General features: G+C 43.3%; 1 protein-coding gene across 8 annotated transcripts in view; it reads left to right on the top strand.

The window, feature by feature from the left end:
• Positions 1 to 16,948, top strand: part of SCN8A (sodium voltage-gated channel alpha subunit 8) — a 180,314-nt gene that overhangs the window by 50,821 nt on the left and 112,545 nt on the right. For all 8 annotated transcript variants that reach the window (XM_086713355.1, XM_086713360.1, XM_086713357.1 and 5 more), the window contains exon 2: positions 5,882 to 6,211. In XM_086713355.1, the coding sequence (XP_086569481.1) occupies positions 5,936 to 6,211 (276 nt within the window). In that variant the 5' untranslated portion in view covers positions 5,882 to 5,935. The remainder of the gene's footprint in view (positions 1 to 5,881; positions 6,212 to 16,948) is intronic.

Genomic DNA, 16,948 nt, shown 5'->3' with positions numbered 1-16,948 from the left:
GGATGAATGAATAAACAAATTATGATACGTGTAACGAAACATTACTCACCCATAGAAAGGAGTTGAAGTCCTGACACATGCTACAGTGTGGATGCACTTTAAAAACATGATGCTGGGGCGCCTGGGTGGCGCAGTCGGTTAAGCGTCCGACTTCAGCCAGGTCACGATCTTGCGGTCCGTGAGTTCGAGCCCCGCGTCAGGCTCTGGGCTGATGGCTCAGAGCCTGGAGCCTGTTTCCGATTCTGTGTCTCCCTCTCTCTCTGCCCCTCCCCCGTTCATGCTCTGTCTCTCTCTGTCCCAAAAATAAATAAACGTTGAAAAAAAAAAAAAAAAAAAAAAAAAAAAAAAAGAAAAACATGATGCTAAGTGAAAGAAGCCAGACCTAAAAGATTACTTATTATATAATTCCCATTTGTATGAATATCCAGAAAAGATCAACAGAGACAGAACACAGACAGACAGCTCCTGTTGCCAGGAGCTCAGGACAGGGGTGGGGGTGGGGGGGTGGACAGGGAGAGAAATGAAGAGAAACTAATAGGATAAAGCGTTTTACTCTGGATTGATGGAAATGTTTTGGAACTAAATAGACTTGGTAATTGCACTACACTGTGAGTGTATTAATTGCCACTGAGTTGTTCACTCTGAAATGGTTAATTTTATGTTATATAAATTTCACCTCAGTAAATTATTTTTTACAAAACTGCACTACCTCTATATATACACATTAGAATGGGTGGAAATAAAGAAGACTGTGATTTTTTTTTAATGTTTATTTATTTTTGAGAGAGAGCGAGAGAGAGCGCGCACACATGGGAGGGGCAGAGATGGGCACAGAGGATCCAAGCCGGCTGTGTGCTGACAGCAGAGATCCTGACATGGGGCTTGAACTCACGAACCATGAGATCGTGACCTGAGCTGAAGTTGGATGCTTAACCGACTGAGCCACCCAGGCGCCTCACCCTCTTACATTTCTATTGGGAGTATCACCAAAGCTAGACACACACATGGCCTCTTCTGACCCCAGCATTCTACTCCTGTTTATACACTAAAAAGAAATGAACACATATGGCCACCAGAAGACATGCACAAAAACATCCTTAGCAGCTTTTGTCCATAATAGCCTAAAACCATAAACAACCTAACTGTCTATCAAGGTAAAATGGATAAATAAACCATGCTGTGTTCATATGTGGAATACTACCCAGCAATAAAAAGAATGAACCACTGGTACATACACAACGAAGATAAATTTCACAGAAATGTTGAGTGAAAGAAGGCAGACCCTGAAGAGTATTTTATATTCTACTTATATGAAGTTCAAGAACAGGCCAAACTAATCTATGGAGATAGATGTCAGAACAGCCTTTACTGGGCGTGGGTGGTGATGGTGGTTATTGACAAGGGAGTTCAAGAGAGCTGTCTGGGGGCGCCTGGGTGGCGCAGTCGGTTAAGCGTCCGACTTCAGCCAGGTCACGATCTCGCGGTCCGTGAGTTCGAGCCCCGCGTCAGGCTCTGGGCTGATGGCTCAGAGCCTGGAGCCTGTTTCCGATTCTGTGTCTCCCTCTCTCTCTGCCCCTCCCCCGTTCATGCTCTGTCTCTCTCTGTCCCAAAAATAAATAAACGTTGAAAAAAAAAAAAAAAAAAGAGAGCTGTCTGGGATGCTGGAATAAATCTTCTATTAAGCTGCATGGTGGTTACACAGATGTATACATCTGTACAAAGTAACCAATCCGTGCACTAGAGATCTATATACTTTATTATGTTCCACCTTTAAAAAAACCCTAGAAAATCAAAACAAAAACCAGTCACCAGTGTAGATGTTCTTGCGGGGAAGCAGTAGAAGAGAATGTTTGAGAAGCATAAGGTTGTAGAAGACCTTGAATGGCGGTGGAGTGGCATGTGTGGGTTGTCTCCTCTGACAACCTGAGGCCTGAGGGAGGGAAATGACATAATGGAAGCAGAGATGTGCCTGTTGGACTGAGGCCTGGTCTACAAGTGAGGCTGTTGCATTAGGACCCCAGTGAGGGTGATGCTGTTGAAAATGGAAACTCGGAAGAAAGAAGGATTAGTAAGTCTGGTGACTGGTTGGGCAAGGACAGCAAAGGGTGACAGAGCAGAAATGACAGATTCCATGCTAGATGGCTGGAAAAACGATGGTTCTTTTTTGTTTGTTTCTGATTTGTTTTTATAAACATCTTTTTAATTTATTTTTTTTTTATTTTGAGAGAGAAGAAAGCGCACACCAAGTGGAAGAGGGGCAGAGACATATGCGTGAGAGAGAACCCCAGGCAGGGTCTGCACTGTCAGCGCAGAGCCCAACGCAGGGTTCGATTTCACAAACCCTCAGTGAGATCATGACCTGAGCTGAGATCAAGACTCAGATGCTTACCTGACTGAGCCACTCGACCCCTCTTGTTTTGCTCTTTAAAACGATGCTTCTCATAACAGAATTAAGAAAGCCAGGAGAAAGAATCAGTTTGGGAAGTCAAGAGATGAGTGGTTTTATATACTTTAATTTTGAAGTGGTGACAGGCAGCTGTGGGGGTCAACAGAGCAATTAGGACTGGTGCTAGAAATCTGAAAATCACCCAGGTACAGATTATTTGGAGTAGATGAGATCCCTGAAAGAGTGTTGCAGAGAGATTGCAGAAGGCTAGCCCCGAGAGAAGAGACTGTAGTTGTGGGTAGAACCAAGATAACGTACAATGAAGATCACTTAAACCAAATGGAGAGAGAGCAGGGCAGGAGATATAAAGGGAGAAGATACAGAAGTAGGAGAGGAAAAGTGAAGATTGAGAATGTGAGGGGGAGCTGGGATCATTGAGGGACCATGGTGTTGGAGAAGCCAGGAAGAAAGGTGGAGAACTTAGCCTTGGATAGGGCGAGCGGTGAAGAACCCAGGTTGTGCAATGCGGTCACAGAAATTGTCAGCATCTTCAGTCACTTCTTGCGTATTTGTTTTCAACTGAAGAATAGTTGATTTGCAATGTTAACATTAGTTCCAGGTGTACAACATAGTGATTGGACAAATCTATATGCTCACCATAAGTGTAGCTACTATCTCACCATGCGATGCTATCACAATGTCACTGACTATATTCCCTATGCTGTGCCTTTCATCCCCATGATGTATTCATTCCGTAGCTGGAAGCCTGTATCTCCCCCTCCTTTTCATCCACCTTGCCCATCCCCCCATTCTCCTCCCCTCTGGCAACCATCAGTTTGTTCTCTATGGGTCTGTTTCTGCTGTTTCTTTAGATTCTATATATGAGTGAAATCATATGGTATTTGCCTTTTTCTGTCTGACTTAATCTCACTTAGCATTAAGCCCTTTGGGTCCACCCATGTTATTGCAAATGGCAAGGTATCATTCTTTCTTAGGGCTAACATTACATTATATATATAATACATATATTATATATATCAGAATATGTGTGTGTGTGTGTGTATATATATATATATATATATATATATATATATATATATATATATCAACTTCTGTATCCATTCATCTTTCGATGGACACTTTCCATTTGGGAGCAACTATTGCAATATTTGTCCTCCAGGTAGGAACCAGAGTTCAGAATGAGTGTGACTGTGGGAGCCAAGAGGTCCCAGGTATTTAACCTAATTATGGGTTTCAAGCATAGTCCCATTTTTTGTGAAAGGAATACAAAAGTAGTTTAAGGCACCCTCCATGCCCTCTGGGAATTTATATGGTGCAGTTCAACAATGACTAAGAGCCCAAACAAGTATGAATAGGATGTTTTGAATCCTGATTTACCCGTTTCTAGCTATGTAACTATGGGCAGGTCTCTGTGTCTCTTTTCTCATCTATTAAAAGGGGAGAATATGATATCTACCTCGTATGTTCTGGAGATTAAATGAGTTAACATAAGTAAGGTGCTTGGAACAGTGCCTGCAACATCATAAGTAGTGGATAAAGGTTAGCTAAGATCATGGTAAAGCTATAGCAGTCAAGGAGGAAAATTCGTGTGGAGACAATTCAGGAATAGAGAGGAGGGAAGGAATGAGAGAAAAGGAATTCTAGTTTGAGGGAAACATTGCGAATAAAGTCTTAGAGCAGCAAAAGCATTGGCATTTGCGCGTGATTTACTCCATGATCCAGACCGTTCCCGCTGGGATTGGAGTAGGACAGGAGGGTGGGTGACTGACATTGGTCATAATAAAAGTGGGAGCCGGAGAGTCAGAGCTCTTTGGCTGTGATTTCTATCCTGGCCCTGTGACTTTGAGCAAGTTGTCTCATCTCTTAGGACCCCAGGGTTCCTAATCTATAAAATGAAATGGACTGTATCTCTAAAATCCTTTGCATCTCAGGAATCCTGTGCTTCACACGTGAGAATGATTTATTTGACCCCATGGTCTATGGAATAGTGGGGTTTTTTTCAGCACAGTGTGAGGCTCTCTGGTGTGTGTGAGGGTGGACTTGTGGTTCTGGCCTCATTAGTCCCATGCTGTAAGGGAGTGAGCCGACCAGCCCATATATAGACGCTACACACTGCCTTTGCAACACTTAGCAATCACCACCACTAGAGAAATCTGGGATCTCTGCGGGTGTATTTATGAAAGGAGCCCTGGGGTATTTCACTCCCAAATTATTTAGAGTTAACTCTACTACCATCCTCTTGAGGAGCCTTGAGTTTTATGGGTACTTGCCTTGAAGTGGACCCTGAGGGCTAAGTAGGAGGGAGAGAACAATCTTTAGCCTTTCTAAAAGAAGTTCCCCGATTGTCTCTGTGGAGCTCACAAAACTAAAGGGAGAAAGCAGCACCAGGAACACCAGATGAGATGCCGGTGCAACCCTAAAGCCTTCGTGGTAAGACTCACCTGCTCAGGTCCTTTTGTGACAGGCACCAAGCATGCGTGCTTTTGATGTCAGGGATTCCCCTGTTTCAGGGCGTGTTTTAAATGACCCAGGACTCTGTGTAAACATGGAAACGGGCTTTTCAGATCCTGTGCTTCGAAATCACTGGCTCTCGTGTGGCATTACTTCGTTTTTCCTTTTAGAAGAAAAACTTGGTTTGTTCTGTTCTTACTTCTGTCCTTCCTGGCTTGAGCCCCTCTGGGCTGCGTGCAGGCCTTTCCGCCATCATTCACCCTGTGGCAGTGTGGTGCTATTGTTTCAGAGGAAGTTCTCTGAGATTCTTCCACCAATTGCTCCCCTCACCCCCACCCCCGGCCCCCGGTTGTCCCTGGCAGGATCTTGGTCAGCAAAGCACGCACTTCTGGACTTCTGTACCAGATGGATTTTACACAACTTGGTGGATTGAAAAATAACTCGAAATGGAAGAGCCAAAGCAAATGGGAGCTATTTTGTCTGTATTTTGTTGTGCCTCCAAAGTTTTGAAGGGTTTAGTGTTTTCAGAACCCGGAATCTGGAAAGAGTGACAGTTTGCCCTTGCGTTGTCTTTGGAAGAAAGAGTATCTCTGTAGGGAGTAGACTTCCAGGACAGGAGGGTTACTTGAGCATCATAGGAGGATTCCAAAGCTGACAACGTCCCCCTGGGTAATGTCAAATATGCCTTACTAGTTTAGAATAGAAGTCCGTTGAGGGTATGGGATGTATGTTTGTGGTTGTGTGTGGTTTACAAACAGTGAGTTGCATGTAAGTAACAAACACGAGCAATTTAGGAGCCTCCCATCTTTGGATCTCCCTGGCTGACCATTCCCCTGAGAGGGGCTTATGAGCATCATCTCGCCCATTCCCGCCACAGATTTTCTGAAGAGCAAAACACCCGTGTCACAGAAGAAACTATGTGTTGCGGAGGTTGTGAATAAAGGTCGAGAGTGAGATGGTTTGGTCTGGCCTCTTTTTAGAGCAGCGATTGATTACTGCTGTCTGTGTTGCCGTTTCTTCCAGAGCTGACCTGTCCCGGACGCAGCATAACTAACGAAGCTGCTGCAGGATGAGAAGATGGCAGCGCGGCTGCTCGCACCACCAGGCCCTGATAGTTTCAAGCCTTTCACCCCTGAGTCACTGGCAAACATCGAGAGGCGCATTGCCGAGAGCAAGCTCAAGAAACCGCCAAAGGCCGAAGGCAGTCATCGGGAAGACGATGAGGACAGCAAGCCCAAGCCGAACAGTGACCTGGAAGCGGGGAAGAGTTTGCCTTTCATCTATGGGGACATCCCGCAAGGCCTGGTTGCAGTTCCCCTGGAGGACTTTGACCCATACTATTTGACGCAGAAAGTGAGTTGGAGGAGACGGCAGTGCGGCTTCAGACACCCCTTTCCTAACAGGCTTAGGGGAGACGGGGGAGGAAGAACTGTCCCTTTGCCAGAGTTTGGATAAGTAGTTAATCCTTTGTTTCGGTTCTGGTTAATGGGGTTTGTTTTTCAGTGTTATTGCTGCTCAGGCTCATTTGTGGGCCTTGACGCTCCTCGAGTCTGTTAATAAGGCTTCAATTTTTGGCTCCAGGCCAGATCAGAAAAAGATGAAAACAGATTCGAAAACAAAAACAAAAGAGAACATAAATGAAACGGGACTATTTAATAGAGTCCAAGAAAGATGGCGTACCGAAAGATGATGCAGCCAGGTAGAATCTGTCTCCCACACCCACTCAGAATTCCATCTTTACATATAAAGATGATGTAACTGTTACAACATCAGCAAAGCCTACTGTTTTGAAGGAGATGATGGATTTGTACTCTATCGGAACTTCCTCTGTCCCTTGGTGACACTAGATCTTAGCTGCTGGGGACAGGAGTAGTAGAGGGTAAACCAAACTGGGCCCGTGAGGAGACCAGGTCTTTGGCCTTGTTACTCAGTTGTCCGGCTTGAGCCAACACTCATTCTTACATTAGAGTCAGTTCTGTTACTCTTGCCTGTAAGAAGCACAAGTGAAATAAATACTTGTCTTCATTTGGCCAAGAGTTTCAAACTCCTCTAACAAACATTTGACCCAACCGTGGGCTTCTTTCTCATGATTCTCTTTTGCAGCAAGGCAACAGGTGGAGAAGCAAAGCCCCCTGGCTAATCTGCCAGCCAACTACTTAGCCATTGCATACTGAGGACTGACGCCAAACACCATTCTAGGGATCCCCCATTTGACAAAGGTCATTTAAAGAATTAGATTGAGAGGTGTTTCCAGATGAGGGGAGAAAAGGCTGTGTATGATAACATATTCACAAATATAAAGCTTAACTCAACTATCTATATTAACAAAACTGCCCCATAAGCTTCCCTTAACTAAATTGTCCTTCAGGCTCATAATTTGGAAGAAATTTTAGTTTCTTGGCTTAATAACGAGACAGAAGTAAGATGAGACCAGTTGATCTCTTGACCCAGCTGTAGTTGTGAAGGCGTTTTTGGCTCAGGATGGCAAAGGCAGTTATGACGTTGTCTACACAAGATGGTCCTTCACTCACTTCTCTTGCAACTCAGGATATAAGTGCCAACAGTGGCCTGTATCCTCCACTGGGAAATATAGAAAGTTTAAGAAACGAAGCATGAAGTGATGTGAATAACAGTCAACCAGAAGTAAGAAATCCTGACTCTACCATAATGCACCATGTTTCTGATCTATATTTCTCTTTTCTCATATGTGTATTGTTCAAGATGCCTCAAATAGTTTATGGGAAAAGCAAGTTATAAATAAAACAACTTCCCAAAACTAGTTCATGTCCTTTTAGCAAGATGTGTCACCTCTTTGGGCCTAAATTTTCTCATCTAGAACTGAGAAGTTGGACAGACTTTCTAAGGACTTATTCACATCTCAAGTTCTGGAGCTGAGTAGTTTTCATAAACTTTCATTGATTTGCTCAGTTACTCTTCCCTTCTTTAAAGTCTGGCTTTGTAATGTGGGCCTTTGCCGAGTGGGCTAGATGGGTGAGGGAGGAGGCAGGCTTTAACTTTCTGGGTTAGTGAACAAGGGAACGTGGAATCTTGGGCTATTTTTAGAAGAACATTTCATCCCATTGTAAAATTTTGAAATATTTTTAGAAATGTCTTCTTACACTTTCCTATTCTTGCATCCATGATCTTAGTAGAGCTACAAAGCAATGACAAATCACAGGGTTTAGGTTGTGCCTATTTAGGTGAGTTGGCCAATGGTGTGACTTTTTCAGAAAGTACTCTTAGTGCAATAAGTAGATATGTAAAGCCCTTTGGACCCTGGCCTTTCAGGCAGCCAGAACTGTTTTGCTTTTATTTGAACTGTTTATCTTTCCAACTCAAATGCAGATTCAATCTCCTTTTCTTAAACCCGACTTAATATATGAAGAATACACATCAACAGGGCCCAGTTTTCCTTTGCATGCCTTTTCCCCTGGTGTCTGCCCTATAGGTAGCCTCTTTTCTCCTAATGCCTCAGATTTCAGTGACCCTGGATTGGGAGTGAGGCCTCAGAGAGGGTAGATCTCTGGCCCTGATTGGGTGTCATTCCTTGGGTAGGAGTGTTGGTGGAGCTCCATCAGGAGACTGGTTCTTCATGATAGACAGGATGACTTCAGCCTTTGGCCTCACCACAAGGGTATATAGTTTGTGGAAAGGATAACTTTAATTGTATTTTTTTTTTTTTTGGTGATCATTTTTTTTATTGTGAAATATACCGCCATGCAGAAAAGTTCATAAAACATAAATGCATAGCTTAATGATTGTTATGAAGCAAACAAACTAACACTTGTGACAAGAAAGAACATTAGTAGCACTTCGGAAGTATTAATTGTCCTTATAAGCAAGGGATGTTTTTGTTTAAGATTTTATTTTTAAGTATTCTCCATACCCAACAAGGGGCTCAAACTTACAACCCCAAGATCAAGAGTCGCGTGCTCTACCGACTGCGCCAGCCAGGCGCCCCAAAGCGAGGGATTTTTTTTTTTTTTTAATTTATTTTTGGGACAGAGAGAGACAGAGCATGAATGGGGGAGGGGCAGAGAGAGAGGGAGACACAGAATCGGAAACAGGTTCCAGGCTCTGAGCCATCAGCCCAGAGCCTGATGCGGGGCTCGAACTCACGGACTGTGAGATCGTGACCTGGCTGAAGTCGGACGCTTAACCGACTGCGCCACTCAGGCGCCCCGCGAGGGATTTTTTAGTTGATTAATAATGTGCTGGCTCAAGTTTATTTGCAGGTCTTCCCTGGCATTCCTAATACTTCTTACTAACTAGGCCTTTCACTAGGCCAAATTAGCAAGGTCTCCTCTACAAGGAAGCACACTGGGAACTAACCCACAAATCAAAAAATCCTGAGAGTAGAAATGACTTTAAGAGGACATTCCCTTATGTTTGTGTTTCATGGGCTGCCTTAAATAATTCTTCCCAAATACAATTTCTTTGCTAAATGATAAAAGTGGATTTCTTTCCCGTTTCCTCATAGGTCTCCTTTTCTACCTAATTAATCACTTTTATGGCTCTCATTGACACCGGTGTCTCATTTCCTTCCCTCTGTTTTAGAGGGTGAAGGAAAACTACTTCCCCATTGGTAGAGTTCTCATTTTTACCCCCTTGTGGATTTCACACTCTTCCAGGGACAAGGGGACATAAACCTGTGTGTCGTAATTTTTAAGACACTCTTGTACCAGCTGGTGCTGGTTTGAGCTATCATAAGCTACTTCAGGCCCTCAACAGTGTTGTGCATGTTGCATTTCACTGACTTTCCCAGCTGGTCCCTGAAAACAGTCTAGATGATTCTCTCTTTGGGTTTCCTCAGACCTCCCAGTGTTACAACATTTTCTTTGCCTCTTGGGACTTTGTTCTAATGTGTCCTTTGTTTGGCTTTCTTGTTTTTCAACAGTTGCTTGCAAAAAATAGAATTTCGGGGATGTTTATATTTATTTATTTATTTGATTTTTAAATAAAAATTAGTTATTTACCTACATGGTTAAAAAGTCAATTAAAGTTATTTGGTAAAAAGTCTCCCCTTTACATCTCTCCCTCATCTGCTCACTTCTGTCTCCCTGAAAAGGTGACCACTGTTTTTAGTAGGATCTTCCCGAGTTTCTTTATATATGTATATTCAAAACCAAATAGGTACTCTAAGAAGCTTGAACTCGCCAACATGTCTTTGTTCTTGGTTTTCTTTCTATTTTCTTAAGCCTGTTGAAGTCTTTCTTTGTTTTTTGTTTTTTGTTTTTTTTTTTTTTTTAGAGAGAGAGAGAGAGAGGGAAGCACACAAGTGAACAGGAGAGGGGCAGAGGGAGAGAAGCATCTTAAGCAGGCTCCACGGCCAGCACAGAGCCCGACATGGGGCTCCACGTCATGAACGTGAGCCCGAGCCAAAATCAAGAGTCGGACGCTTAACCGACTGAGCCACCCTGACGCCTCTCTCCAGTTCTTTTTTTTTTTTTTTAATTTTTTTTTTTCAACGTTTATTTATTTTTGGGACAGAGAGAGACAGAGCATGAACGGGGGAGGGGCAGAGAGAGAGGGAGACACAGAATCGGAAACAGGCTCCAGGCTCTGAGCCATCAGCCCAGAGCCCGACGCGGGGCTCGAACTCACGGACCGCGAGATCGTGACCTGGCTGAAGTCGGACGCTCAACCGACTGCGCCACCCAGGCGCCCCTCCAGTTCTTAGTAGTAACTTAGTGAATTTCAAATGGCCACATCTATTCCAATAACCATCTTAAGTGGGGCAGCAAGAAAGTCTATGGATTAAGTTGAAAAAGGCCTTCAGAGTTGACTCCTACTCCTTTTCCCATTTCTTAAAATTGGTAATTGCTCTGTGTGTCCTTTTCTGTTCAGAAATATAAATGTAAACAAAAATCGAAATTATAGGATGGACTGATGTGCCTTTAAATAGGGCTCATTCCTATTGCATTAAATTACATGTTGTTTCTCAGAGTTCAGTGTACCTTCAACTCTTCCTGTCTCTTCCTGCAAATTGGAGTCTACCAAGAATCATAGAAAATTAGAATATTGTAGCTTTAGATATAGGCTGGTTCATCATCCTCCTCTTATAAATTTAATGGGGTAAAGTTCTTGTCAAAAGCCAGCACCCGTGTTGGTGGTAGAGTCAAAACTAAAACCCATGCCTCCTAACTCTCAGTTTATTACAACACGTTTCGAGTTCTCCGCTTTTCTCATGTTTTGTTCATCAATACTCCACTCCATTGGCTGAGTCCTTCTGGAGCTAGGTAGGCAAATTTAGAGACAGGAAGAAGAACCTGCTTTTTCACCCACATCCCTGATCGTCCCTGTGGTTTTATAACCTTTTTCAGGATGGGTCCTGACAGGTACAGTGCTTCTGAGGGGAAGGATGGCCTTTGTATTAGCTCCAGGATTTTACCTTCTCCAGTGAAGTTGCTAAGTCGTGCGGCGGCCCTCCACAAGCTGTTCCAGAGACTCGGGCTCAGTATCAGCACTGCTGCCACTATTCAACTGGACATGTAATCTAAAGGCAACTCATTTAACCTCTCTGTATATGTTTACTTTTAAAGGGAAGAAGATCTCCCACCCGTCCCCAACGACAGAATGGGACAATGAAAAGAGCACCGAGCTGGAAACATAAAAACTTCCATTTTAGTTCTTTCTTTGCCCCTTGTTTGCCTTTGGGTAAACCACTTAAAATCTCTGGGGCTTCAGTTTCCTTACCTATAATAAATACAAGATAAGAGTTGGGCCTATATCTATATCCTTCTCATTGTGTTTCACACATGTGTCTGTCACTGTTACGTTTTAGCTGGAGCAGACTGCTTTCTGTTTCCCTAGTGCCCCCTGCCTCCTGGTCTCCATTCCCTCCTCTCAGAATGTCCTTTAACTTCATGAAACTTTTGACCCTCGACCCATTCGTCCAAGGCCCTCTTCTTCCTTACAGCCTGACTTGATTCTCTCTACCAGAACTGATTCTACCTTCTGAATTCCTGTGCTACATTAAGATCTTTAGCCCTACCTTTACTAAGAAGTGGCTTTTAGATTTAATTCAGGTTAGATATAGGAGGGCATCCTGTTCCCAGCAATGTTTACAATTTTCTCCTTACCCACACACACACAGGCACACGCACATGTGCGCGCATATACACACACACACGCGCGCGTGCAGTCCCATGTGCTCTTGGCAGAAAATCCTTGCTGAATCTATTTTCACACACTTTTCAACAGGTGTGCAGAGCAGAGACAGGCCGCTAAAGGAGAGTTTACGTCCATTAGGTGTGGTTTGAAATTTTGCTAATGAAGTGTTGCATTGCCTGCTCTTGCACAATAAGGCTAGATGCACCTTTCCATTCTAAATAAAAACTGCATGTTTTCAAACTTTATTTTGCTCAAAAAAACCATTTTGCAACAATGTTAAAAAAAAAAACCAAAATGGTGTTTCTGTTATTTTATTCACCGGACCAAAGGGAGGCAAATGCTTATGCACCAGTGGGAGGCAGGCCATTCTCAGGGTGATGGGTTAATGATGTGCATGTATGGGGCTCTTTTCCACTCTCCAAGCAACATTCTCTAGAGGGGAAGGAATTTAGTTGAACATTCCCAACTCTAGGTCCTCTTTAAAACCTTAGCAATAGGGGCGCCTGGGTGGCTCAGTCCTTTAAACATCCAACTCTTGATTTCGGCTCGGGTCATGATCTCACCATTCTTGAGTTCGAGCCCCGTGTCAGGCTCCACACTAACAGCACAGAACCTATTTGGGATTCTCTCTAGCTCTCGCTCTCTGTCCCCCCCACACCCACCCAAAATAAATAAATAAGGTTTATTTATTTTATTATTTTTTTTTAAAAACCCTTAGCAATAGACCCAGTGTTGGGAAATCTTATTTCTGCCCCCCTGCCCGTCTAATTCCAGGTTAACATGTATGTAACTTAACCACTCAGGGAATCAGTTTCCCTAATCCTGGAAATTAAGATTATAGTATTGCACCTATTTCACCAGGTTGTTGTGATGATCTTGACTACCCTTTACAAAATGAAACAGCCTGTTGCTCCTACCCCGCATCAGTTTTCTCTGTAGCACTCAGCAACACCAGCCATATGTTTATTTGTTTGTTGTTCATCCTCTTGTCTGCTCATCGGCTGGAGCAGTGCCTGCACTGTCGTAAGTGCTCAATCCCTATCTGTTGAATAAATTAATCTTAGGAAATATGCCTACGAAAACACTATGTGTTTTTCTGAGTGCTTTGAACATGAAAGGTGACATTATGATGTTTTCTCTAATGAAAATTTTCCCATCTACCAAAATGAATTGAACTCTATAGGGAGAAGAGGCTGATTACCAGTGTTATCTTTTCCTTTCCCAAAGAATTAGTTTCCTTTAGGGGCTGAGGAAGTAGATCCTGACATTTTAGAGATTTTCAAAGGGCTGGATGACTATTGTTCAGCGCCACCAGTCTTATCTCTCCTCTTGTAGAAACTTAGAATTGGAAGGAACTTTATCAAAGGTCATGGGTTGATAGCCTCCTCCTAGTGCTTGAATCTCTTCTTGGTTTGTTGGTATCAAGTATGTATTATACAAAGGATGCCACTTCCTGAATATTCTAAGCTGTCCTGTCACGTCTGCCTTTACTAAGTGTTCTTGCTTCTTTCTTGGCTGGGTGACTTGTGTCACCCTCCGTGTATTCACTGACTATAAAGGAAATGAGAGAAGCTGACATTGGAATATATACTAGTTTGGGTTGCCTCATAAAAGAACAACCCGCTTATTCAACAAATACTTCTTGAGCATTCCTATATGGGAGGCATTGCAGGGGTGGAGCAGTCTGTTCGATTCTGTTGGGGAAACAAAGATTCATGAAGTCCACTCTTTACCCTGAAGTAGCTTATAACATGGTAGTGTATAATATACTATTTTTGATAAGGGAGCCCAGAAAGGGCCTTACTTACCTCATTGTAATTGTAGTATTTGAATCAGGCTTCGGAGTTTAGAAAAGAAGGGTAGACTGAAACATTGTAGGCAGAAAGAACAATATGAGCAAAGGCTCAGAGACCAGGGTGTAGGACAGTGGAGGAGAAAGCTGAGGGGTCTGATTGGGCTGGAATGTGGGGAAATGAGTGAGGAGCCTTGGGAGATGAGGCTGGGAGGGGAGAGCTGGAGCCAAATCACGGTGGACTTAGTGTGAGGCCAGGAACTTTGGTCTTTACTTGACAAGTAGTGGAGAACTACTGACGGTGTCGGGGACTGAGGAGATGTGATTGAAGCTGTGCTTGGGGGAGGTGAATGTGGCCGTGGTACGTACGGTGGACCAGATGGAAAGAGAACTGGGACAGAGACCAGCCGTGGGGTAGTGAGGGTCCAAAGTGTGATGGTGGAAGTGAAAAGTAAAGGGAGTGGATGAAGTCAAGAGGTGTTACAGAGATAAGTTGATAGGATTTTGTGATTGATTGTGGAGGGCTAAGGAAGAGTCTAGCATTCAGTCATTCATTTGATAATCTGATACATTGTTATTGAGCGTTTTCTGTATGCCCAGGCTCTGCTCCATGCCCTTGGGAACAAAACAGACGATCTCTGTTTTTTTGTTTTTTGTTTTTTGTTTTTTGTTTTTTTAATTTTTTTTTTTTTTTTACATTTATTTATTTTTGAGAAACAGAGTGAGACAAAGCGTGAATGGGGGAGGGGCAGAGAGAGTAGGAGACACAGAATCTGAAGCAGGCTCCAGGCTCTGAGCAAGCGGTCAGCACAGAGCCTGATGCGGGGCTCGAACCCACAAACTATGAGATTATGACCTGAGCCGAAGTCGGACACTCAACCGACTGAGCCACCCAGGCGCCCCCATCAGACGATCTCTTTATGCTACTCCGGAAACTTAGTTTTTGTTGGGGAGACAGATAATAAACAGGTAAAGAAATTCATCATTACATATAATGGTGAGTGCATTAAAGATAATACGGTCCAGGTACTTGAGAGGTTGTGGTGCTCTAACTTGGTATGGAGACTAAACTTGGAGAATCCAGAAGAATCAAAGGCTACATGCTGTCTAAATACTCGGTGTCTTAAATAGGCCTTTAGCAAGCACTAAATTATAATCTTTAAAATGACCCATAATGCCGATCTTCTGAGTTACTTAAAAGCCAGGATCGTCACTCTGTTGAGACATTTTGCCAGTCTTCGATTTTTACATAGGCAGGGGTCCAGTACATTTCAGCATCAGTGTGAGTCACCGGGCCATCTGCAGATAGAACCTAGCATTTTCTCCAGAAAAGAGCCTCAGGTCTTCTCAAGTCCTTGCACCAGTAGCCACATTAGTGAGAAAGACACCTTGTACCTGAATTCTGGAATGTGTGTTATTAGCTAATCACCTTAGTCATAAAATTCCACTATCAGAGGGATTAGTCTCTGATAGTTTTTTCCAGGGTGTGAAACATTTTTGTTTTAATAAAAATTGACCTGTCGAACGACTTATTTAGTAATGACCATTGAAATGTTGGAGGATGTCTCAAAATCAAGGTGATATCAATCATCTTCTGATGATAATTAACCATATTTTAAATCCTTTCTTCGTCAGAGAGTAAGCCCGTAAAGTCCTGATGCAGAGGAACGCTTCTCTTACGCATTGCTTCCAAATTCATACGAGGTGTAAATTCTTTACATATTGTTCGTTACATATAACCCTGTCTGACACCATTCAAGATTAGGATTGCCCCCTTATAGGACAATTTCTGCCACCTCTGAACCTAGCAGTAGAATGTTCCATATAAGCTCTGGGGAGGCACTCCTGTTCCAGAGACTTTGTTGGGGCTACAGACTTTGGCCTGTGGATTCAAGTTTAAATAAAAGATTCCCCCAATTTCAGAGGATGAAATCTCCTGTCTGCTGTTCAGGGTCAGTCCCCATCCAGGGGACTTTCTCTAGAACTTTCTCTAGAACTTCCCTCTCTCAGTTTTCCTCTCACTGTTCTGTGCTGTGACACTGTTCTGTCAGTCTTTCCCTTTTCACACATGCTCCTTCCCCTCAGCTTTAAACACTGTCAAAGCCTCTCGCACTGTAATGAGCCCTTACTTGACCCCACATCCCCAGCTAGTCTAACCACTCTTCTCCTGCCATTGCAACTTTCAAAGAGTAGCCTTTACTCAGCATCACCACCTACAAACCTCCCACCCGCTTCTTCACCCGCATCCTCCCTCTCCGCTGGCATTCTCAAGATAAGATCCTCTGTGATGTCAAATTGCCAAATTCATCGGATGTTGTTTCACTTCTTATCCCACCGGAGCTCTGTGCTGTGTTTGATACTGTTGGTTGCTCCCCAATTCTTGCAGCTCTTTTCTTTACTTCCTGCATTCCTGGCTGCATTCTCCTTATATCTCAGACTACTCCTCCTCTGCCATTTCCCCCTCCTCTCCCTTAAACGTTGGTGTTCTCCCGGGTTCCGTACCTGGCCCATGTTCCTGGCACGCTCTCCCTGGGTGATGTCGCCCATACTCTCAGTACTCCTGAAACTGTATTTCCAGCCTAGAACGCGCCTTAATATTCAACACCTTGCCAGCCATCTCTCTCTGGATTTCCTGCAGGTAACTCAGTGTGTTCAAAATTGAACTCCTTTCTCCCCCTTAAACCCGCTGCTTTCATCTGCTGTTTTAGTGGATGACACCAGCTAAATTCTGGATATCATTATTGATTCCCCAATTTTCTGCAGTCCTTACGGGTGACCAGTGTTAGGGAGCTGTCAGTAGAATGTTGCATATTTTTGTAAGTAAGAAAACATCGTGGCTCAGAAATCGTAATTGTTCACATTTCCTCAGCTGGTGTGTGGCAGAGCCAGATTTAAGTTCCAGGGATGTAGGATTTAATATTCACGGTCTTTCTACCATACCATGCTGTCTCTGTGGAGTATATTACAGACTGAGTTTTTGTTTTCTACTGTCATTTTGAGATAATTTTCTGTCATTTTACATTGCCACAATATGAAGCCAGTATGTGGTGTTTTGGGCGTTTTTTTAAGTGTATTTGTTTACTTCATGCTATATCTTTAGCATTGTATCTAAAGACATAGAAAAGATGAGAAGACTTTTCAAACTAAAACAATTCTTACGGGAGGATGAGCTAAAGGGTGGAAAA

This window comes from Puma concolor, chromosome B4 (assembly GCF_028749965.1).
Source record: "Puma concolor isolate L17-30 chromosome B4, mPumCon1.1.hap2, whole genome shotgun sequence".
NCBI classification, from domain to species: domain Eukaryota; kingdom Metazoa; phylum Chordata; class Mammalia; order Carnivora; family Felidae; genus Puma; species Puma concolor.
This window is presented reverse-complemented; position numbering and strand designations above follow the sequence as displayed.